The sequence below is a fragment of the Taurulus bubalis genome, assembly GCF_910589615.1.
Source record: "Taurulus bubalis genome assembly, chromosome: 8".
Classification (NCBI taxonomy): domain Eukaryota; kingdom Metazoa; phylum Chordata; class Actinopteri; order Perciformes; family Cottidae; genus Taurulus; species Taurulus bubalis.
The window spans coordinates 19422917-19450875 of record NC_136596.1 but is presented as its reverse complement, the minus strand read 5'-3'; the positions used below and the strand labels follow the sequence as shown (position 1 = coordinate 19450875).

The 27959-nt window shown below is 42.8% G+C and overlaps 1 protein-coding gene across 1 annotated transcript; it reads left to right on the top strand.

Annotated features, from left to right (window-relative positions):
* Positions 1 to 12: 12 nt before the first annotated feature.
* Positions 13 to 3144, top strand: znf703 (zinc finger protein 703; the record flags this gene model as incomplete). The annotated part of the gene is made up of 2 exons (XM_079221916.1): positions 13 to 279; positions 858 to 3144. 2 exons carry the CDS (start codon positions 13 to 15, stop codon positions 2364 to 2366), a joined length of 1776 nt encoding a protein of 591 aa, XP_079078042.1. The 3' UTR covers positions 2367 to 3144.
* Between the last annotated feature and the right edge of the window lie 24815 nt (positions 3145 to 27959).

The window sequence follows — 27959 nt, the reverse complement described above, 5'->3', positions numbered from 1 at the left end:
GCCCCGATTCAGATGAGAGATCCCCCCGGTGGACCTGAACCACTTTTACGCAGACAGTCCCAGGAGCGCAGCGTCGCCGACGCCAGCGGTGATCATCACCGGACAGGAGCGGAGAGACCGTCCGTGTCCATAGTACCCACTTCTTGTCCTCCAAGGGATCCCTTGCGTCAGATTAAAAGGCGTCCTATCCGGATCGTAAAGATGTTGACGGCGCACAGCGGCCACTTGCTGCACCCGGAGTATCTCCAGCCCCTCACATCCGCGCCAGTCAGCATTGAAGTAAGTTAATCAAAATAAATTGAATTTGTCTCCAAAAACTGTTGGTATCATCTGATGTCGCTTTTCTTTCTTATATTAATTAGATAATATAATTTCATGACGTAGGTTGAGTTTTACTTTTGCTTAAAAAAATGCCATATGCGCCATTTTACGCACAGCGTTTTGTTGGCAAGCACACGAGTTTCAAATGTAAATTACTGCAGATAATACAGTTTTAAAAGTAATATTACCTGTTCATTTGAGCGATGTATTATAATGACATATACTCTTTTTAAATGTTTTCTTTCTTCTTCTTTTTCTTTCTTTTTTTTTTTACTTAAGTTAAACTTCAACTTTGCATCCTGTGACATCCTTTGTTCACATTAGATATAAATTAATAACTCACGGCGGACGTGCAGTTTGCTGGGTTATATACTTAGTACACTGGTTGGCCAGTTAAATATGTAATTAGAATATAATTTGAATGAGTGCATTTTTTTAAATTACAATATAATTGATATGTCTTAAGATGCTTTTAATTAAATCAAAGTATAAACAAACATTTGTTAACCGTCTTGCTCTCTTTTTTTCCTTCACAGCTGGATGCCAAGAAGAGTCCTTTGGCTCTGCTGGCCCAGACCTGCTCTCAAATTGGCAAACCAGATCCCCCCTCCTCTTCCAAGCTGGCCTCCCTCTCCTCAGGCAGTCTGGGAGACAAGGAATCGTCAAGCCGATCCTCTAAGTCTGGAGAGCAGCACCAGTCCCTGGATGACAAGTCCAGCTTCAAGCCTTACTCCAAATCATCAGGCGACTGTCGTAAGGACGCTCTGGGGACAAAGGGGTCTTCAGATAAAGCAGCTTTCAGGGTGCCAAATGGAAGCTCCAGCAGTGGCACTGCTTCATGTCCATCCTTTCCTCCCCATTCCCGGTCACCCAGCTCCAGCCCTCCTCCCCTGCACACTCAGAGCCAGATCCACAGACAAAGCCATTCCCCCTCCACGCAGCCCCCGTCACACTCCCAGGCCTCGCACATGGACAGCAAAACTGGGAGCTCAGAGCAGTCCAGCTTGGACAGTAATAACAACAGCGCTGGCAAAAAAGACTCAGATGCAGCTAAGTCCGGGATGGATGGGGCTCAGTTAGCCAACTCCAGCCACATACGGGCCAGCGCCAACTCCAGCAATGCCAGCTCTGCCAGCAGCCCGCGGCCAGAGAGCAAGGCCGACACACAGGTCTCCTCACAGCCTGGCTTGGGCTCCGGGCACATCGCCCCCGTCTCCCCTTTTAAACCAGGACATTCTGTCTTCCCTTTGCCTCCCGCTTCCATGGGCTACCACGGCTCCATAGTGGGGGCCTACGCTGGCTACCCCTCCCATTTTGTTTCTGGATTGGATCACACCAAGTCTAGTCTGGGGTTAGGACTTCCTGGGAAGCACCCCAGCTCCAGCCCGCTCACTGGAGCCTCTCCTCCATCCCTGATGCAGGGCTTATGTCGGGACCCGTATTGTCTGACTTACCCCAATGCACCCCACCTAGGAGGAAGTAACTGCTCCACCTGCGTCCACGATCCCTCCAGCCTCAAGTCTGGTTACCCTCTGGTTTACCCCTCCCACCACCTCCATTCCCTGCACCCCAGCTCCTTGTCTTCAACCACCGCCCCCTCCCTGTCCCACCCTCTCTACACCTACGGTTTCATGCTCCCCAACGAGCCGCTGCCTCACGCCTGTAACTGGGTGTCTGTCGGCGGTCCCTGTGACAAGCGGTTTTCCACGTCAGAGGAGCTACTAGCCCACTTGCGTACCCACACAGCCCTGCATGGTATGATGGACAGCAAGCTGTTGTCAGCCTACCCCTCATCAGTTTCATCGACAGCCTCTTGTCACCTCCACCTGCCCCCACACAGCAGCCCGGGTACCCTGCCCAGCTCCTTCTCCCTCAGAGGCTCTCCTGGCTTGAGCCTGGCTCGCTACCACCCCTACAGCAAATCCCACCTGCAAGGAGCACCAGGACTTCCTATGACCAACCTCCCCTCCGCCTCAGCCTATTACTCCCCCTATGCCCTCTACAGTCAGAGACTGGGCTCGGCCTCAGCCCTTGGATACCAGTGATATCAGAAATAGCGTTGGCGCCCACAGACTGCAGGCACCAGCTTGGACTCTCCAGAGCATCTCTGAAGATGGATTCTTGAGATCGGGGTCATCACCAGTACAGGGCATTGCGCCTGATGGCCCGCCTGCCAGGAATACCACCTGTTAGCCTCAGGATTGTGACTGGCGCTGCGAAGGCACAAGACCCCGTGATGGATTGTCTGTAGAACCAACAGACTTTAGCAATTTAAAGACGGCAGAGCTTGAAAATAATGGAATTGTGGGAATATTACAACAGTCTTGATTTTGGTTTTTATTTAGTTTTTCTCTAAATCTGTCTCCCAGAACTGAAAGTCTGTATTTATTTTTCACTCAAGCGCTTGAGATTCAACTCTGGGGGTTGGGGGGGTGTCCGAATAAATTGTTCTAAAATATTCTAACTGAAAGAGAATGATATAAGTATAGTACCATTCTGCCTATCATACACTCTAAAAATAAAAACCTTGCACCACGATGAAGATGGACTGTGAAGCTTTATTCTGGGAACCTCTTTTCATTTTCTGTCCTTTCTTGTGTTGGTATTTTGTTTCTGCATCGTATTCAGACTATGGAGAATTGCATGTCCATGAGAATGACCTTGAACAATGCCATCATTTTTATTTGTAAATATGCAAAGATGTAATATTTTTTCAAGCTTACTTGGGGGCAAGTTGGGGTCACCGCAAATGATACAAAGATCAGAAAAGATGACGTAAATAAAAACAATTAATGGTGGCTGTGCTATCCAACCAACAGGAAAAGGTCTTATTTTGTTAAATAAATGATACATGATTGCATTTCACCTCGTTTTCTTCTTTATTGTTTGCTTTAAATAGTACCATGAAGTAGCTTTTTTGTCAAAGCGTGAGAGGATGGAGTAAATTTCGCCAGGCTACTGCACTTCACTTATCTCGGTCAATCGATCATTACGGCTATTACAGCCACGCTATATGTGGCTGTGTGTAATAATTCATGGCTCATATCAGTTGACAGGTCTGTCCCAAAGAGGGCAGGCTGGGTCACATTAACCCTGTTAGCTAGCCTCTGAGGACCTCCATCCCTCCTCTCTCCATCACCCACATTGCTTTTATTGTTGGGAGTGCAGCTTTTAATTGCTGATTCTTGTTTGTGAGGCCTGAAAACAGCCTCCTCAGCAGAGTGGCTGGCTGTGTGGAGTGGCCGCCAGGTCACTGGGACTTCAATAATGACCTGAGGGAGATGTCGACCCAGGATCCCCTCACGGTCTGACGGATTGGTCTGCAGCACAAAGGCCAGGGCTGACAATGGGAGGCGGTTAATAGAGAAATATTCATCAAAGTCCTGACATCACCCCTGAGGAGAGCGGGCTCTCTTACAGGAACCACAAACATGGAGGCCTCCCGTCCTGATGTGAAGAGCCATTTTCTTGCTGCTCTCTGCTGTGCTGTGGTTTAACTGAAGTCAGCGTTCTCGACTCAGAGCAGTTAGATACTAATTCGAGGGGAAGGAGTCGGTCTATCTCAAAGCCACCGCTGCCATTAGAGCATTTCGGCCTCGATAATGTTCCTGTGTCTTCACTCTATTTGGCTGTCAGGTTGTAGGTGGCACAGAGCGAAGAGGCTGCAGTCTCCGAGGCGGCTATTGACCCCGACTCCCAGACTCCTCTACTCTCGCGGTTCATTAGCACTCCAGACAGGGGAAAGGCGAGCACAGGTGTCACTTGACAGGACCATTAACAAAATGGATGACCCTCCCAAACCACATCCAGCCCCAGCCACACGAGCAAGGTCACGGCGCCCTGATCACCACTCCGCATAGCGCTTTGGGACTATACACTTCTTTTTCTTCTTAGAAAATTAGGAGACATGCATTTTTCTGGAACAGTACATACTTGGTTTCTTGTTGCTGTGTTTTTTTACGGAGTTTATGAAATAGTTTAGATAAAATAGGTCAAAGGTATTCTGGTTTTAATGCTGTATTGCACATATTTCTGTGTAAGTTCGAGAGAGCCACAAGAGATTCACTGGATTGTGTTGCCCCCTAAAGTTGTGTTGGTGAAGTACAGGTGCAATCTGTGTGAGAAGGGCAGGTACCTCTCTTCCTCATAGAATGGAAAAATACATCTTACAAACTGTAGATAGAGAATCGGTTACATTGGCTTGAATCTGAAGAGGATTCACACTGGAGGTCAGGCAGAGGGGAGAACCTTCAATCTTGTCGGGGAGGAGGAATAAATTCCACTGTTGCCAGTTTACACTCGTTCATCAAATGCCTCACTATTCTCCCTTTCCCTGCGCTCATCAATCTCCAACATCTATCTTCCTCCCCTACACACACACTCACACACACTCACGCAGCTGAGTCAACACCCACACACTAAATTTATGTCGCCTGTGTGAGGCTGTGTGTGTACAAGTATGTGCATGCTTCCCCAATCCTTTGTCCACTAACGGTGGCACATGTGAGGCTGAGAGTCTTAAGTTATACAATTTTCCAGTTTTAAATAAGCACCAAGCCTATAAGGGACATGTCGGGAGACTTAAACCCCCACATCGTCATCCATTTGTTAAAATGAGTTACTATTATCATCCCAAAACCTTTCTGTCTGACACTATGGGTACAAATTACGAAAATACAATGCACATGGTACCGAGCAAAAATACAAAATTTCCAGAGTAACTTTGTATTGTATGTTGTTTTTTCTCACAAAAACATATTTGCCGATGGAAAGATATTCCATCGGCACAAAATGACATGGTGTACTGTACTTTTTCATTCACTTTTTATTTAAATAAATACAAAATAAACAAACCGCACAAAGTGGATTTTCACTTGTCACGAGAAACACAGTTCACTTCATAATTATTATTAGGAAGAGTTTTACATTTTGGGAAATCATTGAATCAGCTTTCTTGCCAAAAGCTTCTATGGAACTTTATGTTACATTCTTCTCAACTAACACACAACATGTATGGTCAGAAGAGCTTCATTTCTTCATTTGTGTTATGTATATATGCACACACAGTATATATACTGTATATATGTGTGTATATGTGTGTGTGTGTGTGTGTGTGTGTGTGTGTGTGTGTGTGTGTGTGTGTGTGTGTGTGTGTGTGTGCGTGTGCGTGTAATAGCTAAGCATAAAGTCAGGGTTTGCCTGGCTCTGTAGCTATCAAAGTCCATCTTCCATCTTTAAAGCTAACTATTTAACAGCTAGAGGTAAAGTAGCAGTTATGGATAATGTTGTTGTGGGCTAGTGGCATTAGTAACAATAGGAAAAAGTACGTGAATGATAGTTGTAATCAGACAAGTAGTAGTAGTATCAGTACAGATGGTGATGGTGATGGAGGGGACTAATATTTTCCCCTCTGAGCGTCAGTGCAGAGACGGTGCAGAGTGCCACTGTGAGGTCCTGAGCAGCCGGCTGACAGGCCTGGTGATTAATGACGACAGGGTGTGGAGCTGCTCTTCAATTAGACGCCAGCTCTACCCCGGCTCACCATTCCTGGTGACAGCTAGGACAGAGAGAGAGAGAGAGAGAGAGAGAGGGGAGTCTCTCTCTCTCTCTCTCTCTCTCTCTCTCTCTCTCTCTCTCTCTTTCTCTCTCTCTCTCTCTCTCTCTATCTATCTCTCTCTCTCTCTCTCTCCCCCTGTCTCCAGAACAAAACATTAACCTCAACTCCATGACTACCACCTCTGTGTTTAACATCAGGACACAATACAGAGCCCCCGGCATCCAACAGTGACCGCTGTGTTAAAGCAACCCAGATGGTGTGAACACATCCCTCATCAGGGCCTGTCACACAGCCTCTGCTTTATTTCTCCACATAAACCCTGTGACTGACTATTTTACATGCCTGCTTCAACTCCTCATCTCATTCATGGCTGTAGTCAGCCATAGTGCAATGCTCGCTGTGAAAACATTAACAGACTTCCAGCAATAATGTTCTCTTGATTAGAGTAATATTGAGATGATTATCAGAGCTTAAACTCCTTTTTATTAGTGTACTTGATCCAGAATTTGGTTCTCCAAGCTCACTTCAAACTGTTGTTCCTACTTTCTGCAAAGCGAAGAAATTAAATGATTGTAGACAATACCCCGGGCTAGAAGGGTGACCCAGTGTGTATACTGTAGATATAGATACACAAGTATGGTATGAGAATACTCATAATTATCTATTAAATATTAAGCTACAGTCAATAGCTGGTTAGGTAAGATGACTAATTAAAGCACTAGCTTATCTCTCTTTTGTTAGAACCATACAAAAAACACTACTACTCTAAAATAAGCTAAGCTAAGCTCAACTAAAATAAGATATGCTAGTTTCCTGTAGCTTCATGTTAAAAGGACAGATATGAAGTAGAATCAATCTTCTAATCTCAGTAAGAAAGCGAATAAGCGCATTGCCCAACATGTTTAACTATTTCTTCAACTTGATGTCAGCAAATGTAAGTTCAGGACAGTGTCACTAAATATAACATTTTACAGACACCAAATGAGCTAACCTGTTCTCATACTCTAGATGTTACCCTTTCCGGCGCCGCACGAGTGGCTGCCCTTTACAGCAGCTCCTGCTCACTACTGAGCTTTTCCCGCAATTTCCCCACTGAGGGACTAATAAAGGATTATCTTATCTTATCTTATACCTGTTCACATCAGGCACATAACCAAATATTAACAAAGAAATTTGTCTTTATTTTCACTGTTTGTGAATGTGCATGTCCTTCAAAACTCAATTTCTGTGATTATTTGAGCAATTATTATATCCAATGATGCTACACCATCCTTTCATTTTGAAGGTGAGCTGCCACACCTGTATTAAGCAGCAGTGGTGGCTGGTGACATATGTGACCTAAAATCAGTCATCAAGGACATTGACAGCTCTGTGGCAAAGTCAACCGTGCTTGTAATTATTGAAGAGGCAGTACATTATGATGCTGTGGTTTACAATAGCAATACTGTATTGTAATTATAGTTTTAAAGCTTTAATATTAGGATGTTTAACCTTTAACATTCAGCGCTGAAATATGTTGCAACACGAGTTGCTGCGTAGGATCTGTCTCCTTTTAATTAGGCCTTCAAGGCCAACAGCAGTTCTTGACAACTCATTGGCACTGATCCTAAAAAGGTTATTTACCAACCGGGACAGTGATGCTATTGTTTTCACCTTGTGAGTCTGTCTGTGTGTCATCATGACAAAATGTTGTCCTGCAGACACCGACAGTATATTACTGAAGCTGGAGCTCGAGGCGGTTTTGATGCCTGTCGTTTGAGGTGTTTATGTTTCTGTCTGTCTGTGGACAGATTTTGTCACTGCAATAACTTCACAACTGTGCATAGTTCAGTTACAAACCTTGGAGTTTCAAGGTGTGTTGTTGACATCAAAATGAAGGCTGAGTTTGAAGATTGGTGTGGTCCGAGCAAGGGCACCTCCCCCCCCACACACACACACACACACACACACACACACACACACACACACACACACACACACACACACACACACACACACACACACACACACACACACACACACTGTACGCCTCTGGTCCAATTCGGCATCACTGCAGGGTGTGATCCCACCGTAAGATCGTCTCTAGTTTATATTTATTTTGTGCTGTGAATCAATAAAAGTAGCCTGTGCATTTCATACTTCGCCCACATGCACATCTAAACATTTCAAACATTTGTTCTTTGAAAAGGTTAATATTTCAACATGCCGTAGTGCAACAAAAAAATGTATCTAAAAATCTAGATGGTTGTATAATAACTCCTTTGGGGTTGATTCATCTATTGACTGGTAAAAGAGAGGGACTGTCAGCTCGGCTGCCGTTTCAGAGATAGAGAAGTAGTGCTTGTGATTTTATGTGCAGCCGGCCCTGACCTTGGCAAACCTCACATGGCCTCGACATGGAAAGCTGCCCAGAGCCGCTGTGGCCTCTCCAAAGTTCCAGTGGTGTGAGTGAGCGCCGTTAATAGACACGCCACCCCTAACCACCGGTCGAGAAATGAACATTTTAATTACAGTACGGTGCACTGCTAATAGCACTTGGACTGCATGTCCAGCTGGATTGCATTTTGTTGCCGCGCTGGGAGATCGCCGGCGAAGATGACACGAGCGCTCGGCAACGAACGTGCCTTGGCAGGGAGCGAGGAGCAGCTCTGATGGTTGGGATACACGCTCTGATTGACAACTTCTTTTTTTCTTCCTATTTGGGCCGCCCTGTGGTCATCATGTACTCACTTTGAGCATCATGGGCCTGTTTTATGTCTCCTCTGGATGGGCATCCAGACTCAGAGGCTCATTTTAGCCACTGCACTGCAAGTCAAGATACACAGTTTATCACCACTTGTGTATCATAAACTCCTTAACTTTTCTTGCAGGATTAATGCAGCCCCATTAAGGCAGATTGTAACTTTCTGAAAATAAATTAATAGGCACATGCTGGATGATAAACAATTCAGAGAAAATAGGATTAGGTGAATTGGAATACATTAAAGATAAAGCATTGGTCCACAGATGTCACATTATCTCTCTACAGTAACTTAACACACATGAGATGTTTGGTAACTGAGAGACTGTGACTTCAGAGTGTCTGTGCGCCACCATCACTCATCTGTGTGGTATTCAGACATAGTTGTCTCACAACTGTTCAAACATACATCAATCCACATGTCAACACATCGTAGGAGCCCAGCCCATACACACAAATCAATATACATTACACATTCACTCAATAGCACACGTCAGCTGTGTTTCTCAGCCTGTGTAAGGGTACAATGAAGCTATGAATAATTGTCTATGTGTAGAACAATGGTTATTTACTGGTTGCTGAGGAAGCTATGTCTCAAGTTTTGTTTTATTTCATCTTCCTATTTTGGAAAAACTGTACTTAGTTTATGAATCCCTAAAATACGCCATTAAAAGTGAAATGCAGCTTTTCACAGCAAACATTTTGATCTGTCTGGTCATAGTCAGACAAGCACAGGTGCCATTACAGGACTTTTAAGTGTTTCAAACCATGTCAGTGAGCCAGCATGTGCAATACCAGGGGTCTTTCCCATTTCTCAGTTCGTGCATCCTCGATTCCTTTCCTGGCCTCCTCTCCTCGCGCCCACAGGAGATGTGAGTGGAGGAGGCGAGAAGGAGACGCAAGGAGAGAGGAGGCGAGGCAACAGGCATTTAACAAAATTAAACATCCTCCCTGCAGAGCCGTCACTTTAGATATGACGTGTGTCACTTTGCATCAGCTGCCCATTGAGTTGTTACCCCTGTATTTTAAGATCTCCGTCAAATAAGCATAACAGTGTTAATGACATCTTGTATACTTACTTTTAATTTGGATCTGATACTTTTTTTAAAGTCTGATCTTAAACAACTGATACTACTTACAATTACAAGACTTACATTTCGTTAGTGTTCCCGCCATGGTTTGATATTATTTCAGCTGTGTGTCAAGCCATTTCCACCAACTGCTAGATATGTTCGTTGTTTTTGTTCGTAGTAATGGTAATTTTCGGGGGAGTGGATTTGGAGGGAGGCCTGAATAGACGGGCTGTAGTGTTGCTGACTTGTCGACTTTCTCGCTAGATTTAGCTACTTTTGGAGCTGGTGTGATTTGCTTCTTTCTTTGGAAAAGTGTTGGAACTCTGGGCTGAGTTTTTTGGTTGGATAATTTTAAAAATCGAGCATACTTTCGCTTATTTCTCAACATTACCAACCCTAACTTTAACAATATTAATCAATTCCACTTTCCCGATGATACCCAGTTTTACATTGATACATCAATACGCTGCAAGTCCATCTTCATCACATTGAAGGGAGACAACACTGACTGGGCAGTATCTTATTTTCAAGTTTCTATTATCTGTATTTATAACTTAAACTTTGTGGAGTGATTTTACATTGTTCAGTTCACAGTTCAAATGTACTGTTTTGGTTCACTCTACATTGTATTATGTTTGGCCACAGCAGACAAACAGATAATCAGTAATTGCAGTTTTAAATAAATGTCAAACCTTACATTTTCCAGTTCTTTACGTTAGCTAAACTCGAAGAAAAGGCTGTTTAAACTGAAGAGATGTTCTTTCTCTCTCTTTTGGCTTCACTCCCCTTGTCTCCCTAAGGTGCTGCACTGACAGCTCCAGAGTCCCTGGACACTGTTGGTCCAGCCCGACACAGTGGCCTGATTCCTTCCCAGTGAACGTAACAAGATGCTCTGCGTTTCTCTCCTGCAGTGCAGACAGAAATGATTTAACCATGTTAAACATGCAGTAAGGTTTTGACCATTTCCTTCGACTTTTTTTACACTCAGTTCATCTGAAACAACATGTCCACCTTTCAAATTATATTTTAGAAAATGTTATGTAAACTCAAGTCATTTTGTTTTGGGAGATTTTCATATAAAGGTGGTTCTGTCGATGGCAACACGTTACGGTCAAATCAACTACTATTCTCACAACACACATCTTGTATCGCATTTTCACATCACAGGGTGGGTTTATGTTTTTAAGATCCTGACAAGCTTTACAGATTAGGACGTTCATGGTTAATGTTTGCAGCTCAGTCCATCCATAAGCTCTCTGTGTTTAATTCAGCAGGACTTTGTCAGTGTGAGTGTGTGCTCTCACATACACACGTTTATATTAGCAGAGAGGCCTTGCGGTTTGTTGAGTGAAGGTGAAAAAAAAACCTTTTTTCCACAGGCAGCTTGATTATTTTTACTTTTTCGGAGAACCCTTTTAGACGGTGAAAGACCCCTCCCTCTCCTCCACAGTCCCTCCTCCGGCTTCTCCTCCTCTAATAATGAGTTACCCTCTTGTCAATGATGGCGCTTGGGGCAAAAAAAGGAGAAAATGGGGAGGGGATAGGAGGGCGAGCCAGGGAGAGGGTGGGAAGGGAAACAGAGCTGATTATCCAAATACAGTCATTAAAGGGGAAATGTGTTTTTCAAGCTGTCAAGATGATTAATGGCTGAGAGCAAATCCTCACAAATGCTCTTGTTTAGTCTAACTGGCAGACACGATCCTGCCCATTGATTTATGGCAGGCCTGCTGTGTGAGACCATAGTGAGGTTAGAGGGTGTGTGTTTGTGTGTGCGTGCGTGCGCGCAGTCATTCTGGTTTGTGTGCATGCATATGGGCGCCTGCTTGTGCGAGTGCTTGTAAAACTGGGGGTTTGTGTGCATGTATGCATACGTGCAGTGGCGAGTTCGTCCACATGGCCAGAGGAGCTGAGGAGGGAATCAGGCAACAGAGGAGGGCAGTGAGTAAATTCTCCTCATCAGCTTTCACCCCTCGCTCTGACAAATCAGCTACACAAACCAGAGAAGGTTAGCTGAGCCCTTTTTCTTATTTCATGGCTCCATGATTGAACATCAACAACAGGATCGATGTTACATCCAGAATGAATCAAACAGCTGTCCAGAGGTACTTGCGCTTTCATCTGTCACTTGCCAAAATCCCTCCTCACAGATGAGATTAGAACAGAATAAGCAATATTTCTCTCATTGCTTAACTGTAACTGATGTTTTTTTGGCTGTGTTGTAGATAACATTACCTCCACTAACAACAGCTCTTTGTAGGGCAAGGCCTGATCAGTTACAACCTAATAAACTGCACGGTGTCTTGACATGTTTTTGTTTCAGCATTTTGGGAAATACACTTTATTTGTTTTCTTGGCGAGAGGTAGATGATAAGATCAATGAATATGTTGCTCGAGCCAGCTGTCGGTTAGCTTGGTGTAGCATAAAACATGTGGGCAATCGAAGGAACCTTTGTTAGAATGAATGTGTTCAGTTTGTATTAGAGAACAGGATTTTTATAAAGAATTGAAGACTTTGGTCGTTTTATCTCTGAATCAAACTACTGCCTGTTCCGTTAAAAATGGAAAAGGTTTGCACACATATGAAGAATAAAATGTTCTTGCAGAAAGTAAGATGATACCACTCCCTTCATGCTTAGCTAAGCCTTGACCCGAACCTCTTTGAAAATGAATATTTACCATAATGACATAAAAGTGGTTCCTTCTCTATATCTAAATAACACAATTTCCAAAATATCAAACTATTCCTTTAAATTGCAAAACTCCCCATTTGAGCAGAAAGAGGAACGTTTCACATTTGAAAGAAAAATATATTTTGATATAGAAATAGAGCTGCGTAGTATATCTAAGTATAAAGTAAAGTTTACATTTCTGTTCAATTTCCTGTGTTCTTAAAAAACAAAAACATTCATTCTAACTGAAACAAAAGTTCCTTCACTTGCCTCAACCTGTTTGCCAACTCTGACAAACAGGTGGAAAAGACATGTCTAACTAATAAACAGTTTGCTGGCGGAGGTACAAAGTGTTCACATGACTAAACAAAAGAGAGGGCCACCTACAGAAACGGAAACTTTTCCAACAAAAAATGGATGAAAAGAATGCATCACATGTTTCTCTGACAGCTGATCTCTGAGACATTAAGAACATGAGGAACAAGGAACCAAGGAGATTTCACCGTTTAAAAAAAAAAAAAGCATCAATTCATTTTCCTGTTTCTTGAAATGAGCTGGTGTTACTTTTAACTACCAAAGTTTGATCTGTACAGGAATTATGTCATATGTATTTTGAATGCATTTATAATTATGTGATTATGAACCCATTTGTTCTGTTTTAAAGATTCTCCAAGTTCCGTCTTATTGCTTCTGAATAAATGAGCTCTTCGAGGGATTTTAAAACAAACTCCATGAATTTATTGCAAGCCCTTCTTGCCCCTGGTCTGATGAACAGTCCCAGTGCACTCGTCCCCAGAAGGCGAACACGTCACTGTGGAGCGGTCCGGTTCAGCTCTCCAGGCTGGTCCAGATGGATTGCTAGCAGCTGTTGGCCCTACAACCTCTTCCCTCAGCACAACCATTAGGCCTATCTGTCTGCAATTTCCTCATTCTTCCTGAGCTCCCTCTGAAGTACTTCGCTTTCCCACACCCCCACAGCACCACACTGTACGTGTATACAGTGAAGCCTCGTTTGGCCTGAGCAGACCCGAGCACATACACAGTACCAATTACCCTGTCCGCCCACACATGCATGCTCATAATCACACACACACACATCCTCTAATAAATTTCCCTGTGAAGCAAAGCAGGCATAAGGAAGATGTTACAGGGAGATGTTTGCAACCAGGGGAAGATTAATGTAGTGCAGCAGAAAGAGGCCAGTTATGTAACTTTGTGCCAGGACCTCCTCTGGGACTCATCAGCACCGTGAAGAGGCAGGACATCTTAAACTCTCAAACTGTTGTGGCAACGGATGATACTAAGAAAAGATGGCGAGGAATGAGAATGGGTGTTCTAACCTTTAAATCAGGACTTATTGGTGTCACAACGCTTGTGTTGAGCCCAACAGACGGGGTGGATTTCTCACCCTAAAGTTGCTATAATCAACATCTTTACGATAAACAAAGGTAACGTGTAATGGGAAACGGGTCATAAACCCACAGAGAATTATCACAACTAAACAGTTTTGGTTCACAATCACCGTTCTCAATATTTCAGAGGAGGCGACTCGAAACACTCACTGCTGAGCTGAAAAAGAGCTACCAGGACAGTGAATATTGGACTTAAATGCATCAGGTGGACATACATGACTCCAAATGAATGCTATCGTTGATATAGCTATTTCGAACTTATAGTTATATACTTAGTTATAATAGGTCAATGTGGTATACACTATTTGTTTCTGCTGCCCTAAAGTGCTAAAAAAAAACAATTCAGTTTATAATGCTGCTTTTGTTAATTTAATTAGTAATGCACCTTAGCTGACAAGCATTTACCCTCCAGATCTTTTTTGTGCCGTTCAGAAAGTTCTTTTGGATTTCAGGTTTTCAAGGCATGTTTAGGGCCGACAAACGGTTTAAAGATACAGAAGTCACTTGGCATCAGAGCAATATATACTTTTGAGCTGAAAACATTAATGAAGAAAAAACGTTTCTGTAAGTAAACCTTATTTAGAGTAGAGCATTTAAGTGCAAAATCCAAGCTGAGCTGACCCTGAGTCTGTGAGGTCCAGCTGAGTGCCGTTGGGTTTGGATTACGAGTATGCAGCTCTGGAATGGAGGAGTGTGGAGCTGGGAAGTGGAGTCCATCCAGACTGAGGCATGAAGTCCAGCTGTGAGCTCATTCTCCTTACAGTCTGTATACATGTCCAGCTGCAAGCTCAGCACCAAGCCGATAGCTACATGTGTGTGTAGAAATATACATGTGTGCGCGTGTACATGTGTCACCGGCAAGTGATTAATGACCCGGCTTTCTTCAACTTCCTTCCTCTCCAGTTGTGTCACACACATCATCACACGCGTCACCATAATGGACGGCGGCAGACGGCTGCAGTGAGCTCCTGCTAGGCCTCATGCATACAAACAGACCATAACATCCTCCACATGCAAACATGCTCAAACGTTTCTATTTACTGCTGCTACGGGAGACTTTGCATGTCAGTAAACTGTGTCCTCCTCTGACCTGGGTCAGCATTATGACCTCTACTTTTAGAAACCTTCAAGTTGGTATTACACTTGTTAAAATATAGTGCTGGGTTTTGCCCACACCTGAAGCGGGGGAATTCCTACATTATCATCTTAAAATGACAATTCTCGTTCCTTGAAATCAGCAGAATAAATAATTTACAGTAAAGATAAAAACAAACTACACAAACTGACGTCAGGTCATCTCTACTAAGCTGAAGGTGGACCATTGTTTGACCACTTGTTAGAAAATGACATTTTTAAGATACGTAAAAGCTTCAACATTTTATTCTATGACAGTTTTATGTCGTAGAACAAAACTTTAAAACCTCTTAAGCTTGTATTTGTATATATATATATATATATGTGTATATACATATATATATATATATATATATATATACATATATACATATATATATACATATATATACATATACATATATACATATATATATATGTATATACACATATATATATATATATATGTATATATATATACATATATATACATATACACATATATATATACACATATACATATATATATATACATGTATACATATATACATACACACACACACTTTAAATATTTATCTTGAGAAACGTTTGAGAAACCAAGAATAAGGAGGAAGAACAACATGCACACATGTAATCCATCAAAGAATCATAGGCTTTTCCAAACCCATCGCATCAAACACACTTACATGCAGCATGAAGCGCCAAAAGAAAAAGTGCTGCAAAAGGCAAGTGTGTGTTGGTGTGAGCACATATCTCCTGCACTGTATGCTGACATGCTGTAATGTGCCTAAAGTGTGTGTGAGAGGGGGAGAGAGGAAGAGAAAGGGAGCAGTACTGACAAAGAAAGGAGAGAGAGAGGGTGAGTTGGAGATAAAGGAAGAAAAAGAATGAGCAGTGGAAAAAGTGGGAAAGAGGAGAAAGAAAAGAGAACAGCAGAGAGACAGAAAGCAAGCAAGTCGTGCATGTGTGTTGGTTCCCAGCCCTGTCAGGGCCCTGTCAGCCTGTGATTTATGGCACCGAGACTGGGAGCAGTCTTCGCTGCCAGCTCAGTATTGTTACAACTGACAGCTAATGAGGCCGGACGGGCTTTCAAGCACAGCACTTAACAGAGGCCTCCATCTTCACGAGTCACGAGCTCTCCTTTTTCTTTTCTCCCCTCTCTTTCTCTCTCCCATTTATTTTTTTCTTCCAGGGTGGCAGCAGTGTGGCGAGCTACCGCGAGTTTTCTTGGGGTGCAGAAAGAAAATAAGTCAGGCCGACAGAGATATATGGGGGACACTCTGTTACTGCAGCACTTCCACTCTCTTCCTGCCCCTGCATGTTATTAAGCCAGAAACACAGCTCATATAAATGAGGGAGTGAGGGTGAAATACACAAAGGCAGAGATTCAGCCCCTTCTCTTCTCAAACCAAAATATTCCACTCTTTCTTCAATTACCATGTCGCACTTTCAAAGTCTGGAGTTCCATGTCTTCTCAGTCTATCTGTGATTATGTGAGTGTGATCTTTGTGAAGGTACCTGAACTTTATAGCCTTGGCTGTGGTGTGTTTTACCTTCAACACCCCTGGCCCGGACTGCTTGGACCCCGTTCTATAATCACTACCAGAGTCTCTGGCAGAGCTGCCCTCCCTCCCTTCCACCTCCTCCCACGGCCCCTGGTTTCGTGTCAGTCGTGATTAATGGCACTAGGGCCCCGGCGCGGCTTACGCTGCCAGTTCCAGCGATGTTCCCTTGATACTTAATGAACTCTGACAAACTTCTTTTCCCTTGCTCTGTTGTCCCCCCCCCCTTGTTTAAAATGCACGGCACAGAGCTGCCACTGCAGCACCTAGGGGTTAGCTTTGGTCCTTTGTAAATTTCTCAAGAGGCCAATGTCTAAAAATAAAGCGCCACAGCCATTTCAATGTCAAGACCCTTAGTTGTGCATCACTTCCAGTGGCTTGTTGCTGATTGAAGAGGAAATAAATTGACTTTTGGAGATGTTCAGTGATTGCCTCTTTAAAGATTGTAGCCTTATTTTCTTGAACAAATGTGAAACTTGTGTTGCTTTTGCTAACAACCAACCATACCCACTGCAAATGAATGTAATAACCAAGTCTTTCTGGAATGTTAAAACTATGGCAGGATGAGGTAGCATGATAATGCAGCCTTTTCTACCGTTTTCTCATAAAAAATAAAGCGTTGAATCTCTGCTGGTGTGTGTCGCCATCTGCTGTTCACATGAGTAAAGTGTATGTCCTCATCAGCGTCTTCAGTGAAAGATAAGAAAAACATAATTAAGAACAATTGAAAAGGTTGTGCTGCAGTGGATAGCACTGTCACCTCACAGCCAGAGGGGCCTGTGTTTGATCACCAATCCCTCAGGTACCCTCAGTTCCCAAAGTTCAAAGACATGCAGCTCAGGTTAATTGGAAATGCCCATAGGTGTGAATGTGAGCGCGTAAATGGTTGTCTGTCTATATACCAGGCATGAAAACGGGTCAGGGGTGAAAAAGGTGAGAAGGATATTACCCCTCTAGGGGGTTCCGGGGGCATGCTCTCCCGTAAGAAAAATGTAAATATTCCATATTTTAAAGCATCAATCTGATGCATTTTGAGATGCTTTTTTTGCCAACCTGGGGAGAGCTGGAGAAACTAAACTTCAGCCATGAGTCAAAAATTAGTATGGCCTGCTAAGTATTATTTAAGCCATTTCATGCCAGCCTGTCACTGGGTCTAACATTTACAGCCAGACCTGCAAACTCTTGAGGGGTGAAAAAGGTGACACCAGCGGGGCGGGGGGGCAGTGACGGGAGAGTCAGTGCCGAACAGCGTCACTCGTCGAGAAGCTGACAAACTATGATCATTATGGGTTTTAATTCTTCTTTTGTCAATACCCAAGTGTACATATATATACACACACACACATACATACACACACACACACAGACATACACTACCGTTCAAAAGTTTGAGGTCACCCAGACAAATGTTCAGCAATTTCTCGCATGGAATAGCCTTCATCTCTAAGAACAAGAATAGACTGTCGAGTTTCATATGAAAGTTCTCTTTTTCTGGCCATCTTGAGAATATAATAGAATAATAGAACCCACACATGTGATGCTATGCATAGGAAGGCCAGTTGTATAGATTCTCTCACCAGCATAACTGTTTTAAGTTGTGCTAACATAATTGCACAAGGGTTTACTAATCATCCATTAGTCTTCTATGCGATGACAAACACAATGTACCATTAGAACACAGTGATAGTTGCTGGAAATAGGCCTCTATACACCTATGTAGATATTTCATTAAAAACCAGATGTTTCCACCTAGAATAGTCATTTACCACATTAACAATGTATAGTGTATTTTTGATTAATTAAATGTTATCTTCATTGAAAAAAACAGTGCTTTTCTTTGAAAAATAAGGACATTTCTAAGTGACCCCCAAACTTTTGAACGGTAGTGTGTGTGTGTGTGTGTATATATATTTTGTAGACTTAATACTTACAATATGCAATACTACTGAATATTGTTTTGCTACTACTACATTTCACTTCATAATATTACACTTATATGCCATAATATGTATAATATACCAGCCTTTTTATTTGCCCATATTATGTCATACTGTTATACCACTTTACTTTGAGGAGACGTCACTGTTAGTCTAGAACACTAAATAATGTTTCCACCAGTAAACCTGAACATGCACACCTCTCTCTTTGTGACAGTGATTATAACCGCATAACTCTAGATTATAATTAAGTATAGAGGATACACTTTTTCCTACACGTAGATCTTAAACCCTTAAATATAAACAGTAGCTCGGCCACCCTACGGAGGAAACTCATTTCGTTTTTTTTATTAAAATAAAAGTTGGATAAAATCTCCATTGTCCTCTCCTTATATGTGGTCAGGAGTCGGTAGGTAGAACTGCAGCGCCGCTGACTCGCCGCTCTCCTGTTTGACGTCACACGCTGCCACGGACTCTCCGTAATCTCACTCGCTGTCTCTCCAACAACGTTAGCTAACGTGTTAGCTAGCTGACCAACTTGCTATTATTAAGCTGGTGGGAGGGAAATGAAGCCGCTGGAGACATCTTAACGCTGATTGGCCAAGACTCGACATGTCAAAGATCTTCTATTGCTAAGATGATCACGACCTCAGTTTTTTTTCCGTATCCCACTCCAATCTCAGAAACGGCGGACAGCTGACCCACCCCTCTCTCCCAAAAACAAAAACTCTTCGGATCTACACGATCCACGTATGCTACCTATTTTGGTTTCAAAACGCCGAATTTCGCTTAAAGGTGAGGGATTTTCATGTCTGATATACTGTATGTGCCCTGTGATGAACGGGCGACCTGTCCAGGGTGAACTCAGCCTTCGCCCAATGTCAGCTCTTATCGACTCCAGCGCCCCGCAGCCCTGAATATAAAGTGGTTTAGATGATGGAATGGAATTATACTATGATTACTTTTTGACATTTTCATGACATGACAATTTCTATGACATTTTATGACATACTATGTTATGACAATGTTTGACTTTTCAGATTTTCTATGACGTTTTAATGACATTCCATACTGTGATTGTGACTTCCATTGACATTCTATACTATGACAATTGTTATGACTTTTATATGACGTACTAAACTACGACAATTTTTTATATAACATTGTTCATACTGTTTTTATGACATATACCGTGAAAATGTGGTATTAACAGCGGGAATTTCAAAAGAAAATGGCAACATCCGACGAGGCACTAATATCAGCGGTCTTTTTTTACGAAGAGCTTTATAATTCCAGATCTAAACTCCTCAAAAGTTTCCTTTTTTTTAAATTATTATTTCTTTTTAATTTTGTTTTCTTTAGCTATTAACCATTTAATTTCTTATATGTAACTTCTTACTTTATTATTTGATGATCGATGAATGCAATTATTTTGATATTATGTCTACAGCTCCATCACCTGAATGTACCTGTATTTACCCAAATGTATACATTCTATAGTATAGCCTGTAACCCTACAGTGGGTGGGTGGGTGGGTGGTGCAGGTAGGGAATGAGGTTTTCAATTTCAATCTGTAATTGTCCTCAGACAGGTGTGAAGCCTCTTCCCTGGTGGGATAACTGTGAAAATCCCAAAAAAATATTTACAAAAAAAAAAAAAAAAATCCTCAAATACCATACGGCGGACGCATGCGTGGACCTGTGTGAGCAGCCAGGTGCTCTTACTGTATGCCCCGACATCAATGACGCGGAAGCGGTAGTGTGCATCTACTACAGCCAAGAGCACAACAGAGAAGTGCCCCTTGTAGTTATAAAATAGGGATCCTGTGTTGGCTGGGGCTTGAATCTGTACATGTTTCCCATCGATTGCGCCGAGGCAATTTGGGAAGTCCCAGAGTTGATAGAAACCTTCAACGATCTCCTTCCAATCTCTGGTTGTCGGTACTGGCATATACTCATATACTCAGTGACCAGACAGTCCAAGATGGCTGTGACCACACACTGCACAATACCAACCACCGTAGAAAAGCCTATGCGGTAACTAATCCCAGGCTTCTGAAGGAGTCTCCAGAGGCAAGATATCTGCAATTCACAAAACAATACTCAGTTATACTTACTGAATGCATACATTTTTGTAGATTAGCGTTTCCTTTGATGTTGATAGTGTAGTGGTCCAAACAGTTATACTATCAATACTGTTCATACTCTGCTGGTTAGATGCTAAGTGCATTTCGTTCTCTCAGTACTTGTACTCTATGCAATGACATTCAAGTTGAATCTAATCTATATATTTTTATTTATTGGAAGAAACTCACCCAAGACAAATAATCAGCCTTTCTGATGGGCTGATTGTCTCCCGCCAGTTGGTCTCCTGCCTCGCAATGCTTGACACCACCATGCTCAGAAGACGCTCAAACTGACTCCTGCTCAGCCGAAAGTACAACTGAAAGCGTTCAGAGACACAATTCGCGGAATAGATGGTGGTATTCGCCATACTCTTTCCTTTTTTTCTTATTTTTTTATATTGTGTATCCATGATTTTACCTCCTCCTCATCCCACAACACAGCAAGGGCAAGAGCGCATCTGCTTGAATCCATTTAGTAAATTAAGTTTTATCGCCCGGTTGTGCACGCAGGCCCGCTCCACAGGCGCACCGCGCTGTTTTGCCCGGCGGGTTTTTTCCAAGGCGTTTTTGAAGCGGCTGCATTTTTCAGAGTCACGTCTGGTGTGATCGGCCCCTTATGCAACACATCTGGAAGGCCTTGGGCTGTCGACCATTTTGGGCAAATGGATTGCACCATATTTTTCCTTATTCTCTCATCTGGAATGGGCTTCCTTTTCTTGATTTCCGGAGAGAATTCTTCATCACTTGAGTCGCTCTGGTCTTGTTGACATGCCTGTCCCTGGGTTATCAGTTCCTCCGCCAAGAGGAGTTTGAACTCTAGGTACTGGGAGGCGTTCTTTGCAAGTCGTTGCAAGGCCTGGCTGTCATGTCTGTATTGAAGTCATGAGTTTGTGATGGCCAAATCAGTAAAGTGAAGCATGGTACGGACAGCCCACTTCTTGGTGTGACTGGACATCCTAGAGAAACCCTCCCATGTTGCTGTTATATTCCGCAACTACTGCAGGTCTTGCGACTTGGACTCCCTTCATGTCCCTTACTTCCGTCTCTGTCCATGCTGGATCTGTCCCCGTCGATTTAAAACGCAAGCATAGAAAGCAAATTACGGCGTTAGCACAACTGCATCCATCCAGCTGGTGTACCCGTCTCTACAGCTTCGCATGTGCTGCTTGCCAGTCTGTTGTCTTATGCCGAGGTTGATCTGGGCCTAGTTGTTTTCCGCCAAAGTTCTTCTCTCAAACGGGTCTTGGAGGAGAGATTTGACAGAGTTAGTGGCCGTTCACACCAGACGCGACTTTTAAAAGCGCAGCCGCTTCAAAAGCCTTGGCAAAAACGCACCGGCCAAAAAACTAAAAACAGCCCGGTGCGCCTGTGGAGCGGGTCTGCGTCCGCAACCGGGCGATAACTAACTGCCGGGCGATTTTTGCCTGGTTACCGCTCTGACCTTTCTGCCGGGCGGTAGCCGGGCGATCCTTAACTGCCAGGCGGTAGTTAAAGATCGCTAATATTAATGCCTCTTCAGAGTTCATACCACACGAAAACAGGAAGGAAGTGGTAAAGTACTAAAGCCCGCCTCTTGCTTCATCCGATTGGCTGCCTTGGCCGAGTGTGACATTGATGAGCTGTGCGACTCCGCACAAGGCGCTGAAAAGTTGAGAATATTTCAACTTTTAAGCGCGCCGACAAACGCTAGAAAAACGTGACGCGCAGCATTTAAAAAGCGCGCATGAAAGCCCCTTAGGGTTGGGTATGCTTGGATTTTCCATTGTCGTATGGTTAAAATGGCGCCGCGAGAGACGAGAACACAAGAGACGGGAACGTGCATCTTTGGTCCAGATGAGTCTGGCCCCAAGCTGAATCGTTTTAAGGACGCTGATTGGCCAAATTGTATATCACTCATGTATATCTTTAATCAGTAATTGGCTAAACTACTTCTTATGCCGTGTTTACACCAAAACAGTTGCGAAATATTCGCGCGTCCAGATTACATGTTAAGTCAATGCACAGCCGCGTTAGGTTGCGAAAAAGCGGATTTTTTGCCGGGCGTCGCGAGAGGCGAAACGGCGTTGCGAATATTCGCAACTCCGCTTTTTCGCCGGCGTTCAAATATTTCAACTCCAGCGAATAATTCGCATGACGTGGAGTTGCGAAAGCCAATCAGCATTGAGAAGCTCCGCCCGGCATCACCGCCGTTACTGAATCTAACTGCTAGTCCGCTGAAGTAGCGCTGGAAACGGCTTCATTCAGACACTCGTCCTGGAGGAGTCGGAGCTGTGTGTGACTACGGATAATGTTATGAACCCAGACACGGGGCGGTTGATGTTCCGACGTGTGTGGGACTTCCTCAACAAGTATAAAGCAGAACTAGAGGTTATTTCAATGCTGAATGGCGGAAATAGTAAATGCTTTCACAAACACGGAGATAGAAGCTCCGCCCGGCATCACCGCCGTCCTGCCATTACTGAATCAAACTGCTGCTGGTCCGCTGAAGGAGCGCTGGAAGCGGCTTCATTCAGACACTCATCCTGGAGGAGTCGGAGCTGTGTGCGACTACGGATAATATTATGAACCCAGACACGGGGCGGTTGATGTTCCGACGTGTGTGGGACTTCCTCAACAAGTATAAAGCAGAACTAGTGGTTATTTACCTGGTGGATGAAGGAAATAGTAAATGTTTTCAAGACACAGAGATAAGCCCCGCTCCCTTTCCCCAGCGATAGTTGCGAAAAAACGAATTAACCACATAGTGCGAATTTTTCACCGGCGGCGCGATATAGGCGAAGTGGCGTTGCGAAAATTTGCAACTGTTTTGGTGTGAACACAGCATTACACCTGCCTTTCTGGGGCCAGCACAGCTGAGACGTGCACAGGTGGAGAGGACGTGAAGGAAAATCATATATTTTGCGCAGATATCCTATTTTACAGATATTACTGGGTATATTCCATCTCAAAAACACAAATATTGACAATTTGTATATGAATACACTTCATTCATATATATATGTATATATATATATGAATGAATACACTTGGTTAAATAATGTTACTGCCACTGATTTCCAATGAAGTGTGGCATCTACCTTAATTTAATGAAATACCTGATCACATTCCTACCATTGTATATTATGTTTTTGTTCAGCAGACTGTGCATTGGTACCTTTTACAGTTATGTAGAGGCTGAGAAAAAGGGCAGAGAGATGCATGACAACTATATTGATATAAGTATCGACTTACTTTGTTTATGGCTGTTTGGGCTATTGCATGAAACAAAAAGTTGTTTGAATCTCCAGACTATCACAGTAAATAATCAATACAGGGGAGTGATGCAACACTTACCGTCTAATACAGTGGTTCCCAAACTTTTTCTGTCAAGACCCCCTTTGATGATATAGGAACATTGGACGACCCCCCCCCCCCACCCCCACCCCCACCCCCGCAACCCGACCCCAAATTTTTCTCGCTGGTTTTGCCACAGTCGGTCTGTGACATGAGCCGCTCTGGTGGCGTGGTTGGAAAACAGTGCATGTCACGTCGGTTATTTGATATTGTTTTACTGGTGTATGTGTGCGTCTGTGTGTGTGGGTTGGTGATGAAGCCGCGACCCCCCTGGAGTACCACCGCGCCCCCCTTAGGGGTCGCAACCCCCACTTTGGGAACCACTGGTCTAATACCAGCCGGTTAGACGTCATCAAATCCCCTTTTGCCGCCATGTTTTTGTATGGCCAGAGGCTTGATGGAAGGATGACCTGTCCACTTACTCCAAGTCTGGACATTTTATTGGTCAGTTCCATCAATAGGAGTCTGAAAGAGGACATTTCTAGATACATTTTTAGACCATCTTTTATTTAACCTTAAAGAACTGCCAAAAAACACAAATGAAATGTATTATTTAGTATAATGAAATATTCAAATGACCATGTGTAGAATGAATACACTTGGTTAAATAATATGTTACTGCCACTGGTTTAAAATGAAGAATTATCAGCCAATGACTATTTGTTTGGATCATCTTGGTCAAATGGAGTTATCGAAAGCTGAGACCAGATTTCTGAGGAGTAACTTGTATCTCTATTTGTAATGTTTACACTTTTCATTGTTTTGGCCAAGGCTGGCATTCCACCAGACATTGTCCATAAGTCTTTCCTCTAAGCTCTGTTTCCTTTTTTTACTCTTCCCATTGTCTTCAAAAGGCCTGTCACCTACGGAAAAGGGGACAGACAAAGCTAGAACATTTTGTCAAGATAAAGTGAGTTTTTGAAGTAAACTCTTTTGGTAGTAAAATAAAAGAGGTGGCCCGATAGGTAAATCAACAATTAGCAAATCCCAGTCTAGCGTCTAAATTGTATTTATTTGTATTGTTTTTTTTAGCTCTTAGTTAGGTATTGATGTTTATCAATACCTAACTAAGAGCTAAACAAAAAAACAATACAAATAAATACAATTTGCTATTTTACAAAACTTAATATTTTATTTCAATACAGGCATATTAAAGATACATGCCATACGTGCCATGTTGTGAAAAGTCCCTCTCCCACCCCACAAACATACCTGCCCATGTACACCCACCCACATAGTGTGGTATGCTATACATATAAAAATGTATTAACTAACTATGTAATTTCTACAATGAAAAGACAATAAAAAGAAATGATGACTTACATATAACCATGGATCTGGAGTGGAGACAAATTGGCAAAGGATGTCTTTCCCAGTCATTGTGGTTTGCAGTGAAGACTGACAAACTGAAAGATCACTGCAGATGGAGCTTAATTGAAAGTTGCTCCTGATTGGCTAGTGATTTACTCTCCCTCTGCATTCTTCATTTGATTGGTTATGGGGCTGACGACCATGAGGCAGCCATGAGCTGATCTAATAGTAACAATCTAAATGTCAGGTGAAACTACACTGGATACATGAAAAGTTATTGAATATTCTTTCCAATAAAAATGTACCATAATTAATCAAAAGCAATTTTTTTTTTACAAAATAACAATTGTAGTAGAACAAGGGGGAGCCCATTGACATATGGAATGATTTGTCATTTTACGCTTTCTTACTGTGACGCTATTGAATATTGTTTGCATAAAATAGAAAAAATAATTCTTAAAAATCACATTTCTTCAAAATAACAGCTGTAGTACGACAGGGATAAGCCCATTGATGTATGAAAGGATTTTGGTAATGCTATAATTCATAACAGTGAAATTAGTGAATATTTTTATGAATTTAAAATAAAGGTTGTAGCACAGAGTGCAACAACCGGTGTCGTTTGTGTTTTAGCACCGTTTCGCGAAAGAGTTATTGATCCGGTAAGTCTGAATCTTTCCAACTTTACTGAACTCTGCCGTTGTTGAATCAGAAACTATGGGGGATAAGTTTATAGTCTGCAAGTGGCCGTCATCCAGACGCATTTCCTAGAGAAGCTGTGTGCGGCTACGGATACTATTATATAAAATATAAATATTATGAACCCATACACCGGGACGTTGATGTTTCGACGTTTGTGGGACTTCCACAACATGTACTAAGCAGAAAAAGGTTATTTCTTCCATGGTGGATGGCGGAAATTAACTGTTTTCATGGCAATAAGCCACTCTTCTCGGCGCGTGTAGCATCTAGCGAAGGTTTCGCTTCCAATCATTAAAGGTAGGAGTTGGGCGCCAGACAGGAGACCTGTCATTATAGTGGAAGCTACCTGAAACAGTTAGAGGGTTTGCCCGGATAGCCTGCTAACCCCGCTACAAAATACACAAACCAAATTAATTTTCATTCATATTTTACTGCCGTCCTGTTCTTCAATATAAATTTAAAGTAAATGTTGACTCCAGAGAAATGCTAATTAAGTGCGGGGGGTCAGAGGGGTGTGTGAATGTGCAGGAGGGTGTGAATGTGTTGGAAAGGGAGGGTTTGTAGATCCGTTCAATCAGACTGAATATAGTTAAATTCCATGTTTGAAGGTCTGATGATGGATAGTTAATTTAAGTCCAGTTTATTGTAGGTGTGTTGTTTGGGGAAAAGAAGGACAAGCCTGGAGAGTAGCTGTTGAAGGGACTTAGCTTGATGGTCCAACAAAGCAAAGGAGAGTCACAGTGGCAGCAAAGCAGGGTCAGGTCGTTGTTTTACAAGTTTCTCCTGAAACAGTCTGCTCTCGGGATCCACACTCCTCACTCCTCACTCTGGTTGTCCACGACGTTAATGAACTCAGCCTGTTCTGTTCCTTAGTTGCTCCAGTTGTGTTATACTTCAACTATTTAAATATTTGAGCTTAAAGTGTCCAGAAACTGAATCTTAATTAGACTCATCTTCTCATTGACCACCTCTCGCTCCTCTCTCTGATCTCCTCCATGCTGCTTTGGTTAGTTGATTGTTTCCCCTTCCCCTCCCCCGAGTTCACAGGTGTGCTCATTTATCTCCTACTTGGCTCCACCTTCTTTTGCTGTCAGGGTGGAAAGGGCTATTCTGTGCTTTTCTTTTTCCCTTTCCGGCCCAAGTGTAAATGAAGCGAATGAGCCAGCTAATAGTCAAAGTAAACTCACGCAAGTAAAGCGTGGTGTGAATGCATCATTAAGGAGTGTGAATAGACAGCACTCCATTGCATAGAAATATCCCCTTCAAAATAAAAGCACAGGATTTATTTCTTAATTTTTTTTTTTTGCCCCGGCAAAGGCACATTTTGATGATCATATGCCTTTCAGGCCGTCACAGGCCACATAAAATGACGAGGTGGGCCGGATTTGGCCCGTGGGCCTTGAGTTTGACACCTTAGTTAAAGTAATGTTTGTGTTTCCATGTCGTGTTCATACTTTAAGTGCTTTCCTGTGTTATTTATAGTCTATAGTATCGCTCTCTAATATAGTATAGGATGCCACAGGCTGGAATCCATACCAGTCAGCCAGACAGTCAGGTATGCATGCAAAGCTAATTTCTACAGTGAATACAATATATTGAGATTGGGGGACCTCCTTCAAGACAATTTCAAGACACAATATCACAACCTTCATCTGAACATTTGATTCTTCTGGAAATGTTTGCCTTGTAAAAACATATTCCGTAGATCAAAAGAGCCGATTTAGAAAACGTTTAAATAATGTTTCAAAACGTATAAATGACAGTTCCCAAAAAAAGACGTGAACATTGACTCAATAATTTACAGCAACCTCGCTCTCTTCCCCTTTCCCCGTGCTCGTCTAAATGCTCGCCATGTTGTTTTCATGTGGCTCATGAAGCGCAGCGTCAAAACGCTGCTGGGCTGAAAGAGTGATGGCAGAAAGAAAAAGTCACGTTACGTAAATGTCAAAGTGCCGGTACTGTGTTCCGGTGAGTACCGGCCCACTTCGAGCACTGAGTACAGCTGTTTCTATTAGAATGATAATATATTTGTAAATGTATGGGCACCAGTAGCCTTCATTACATGACCTGCAATTTTGACATTGACACCTATAAAATTGCTGCA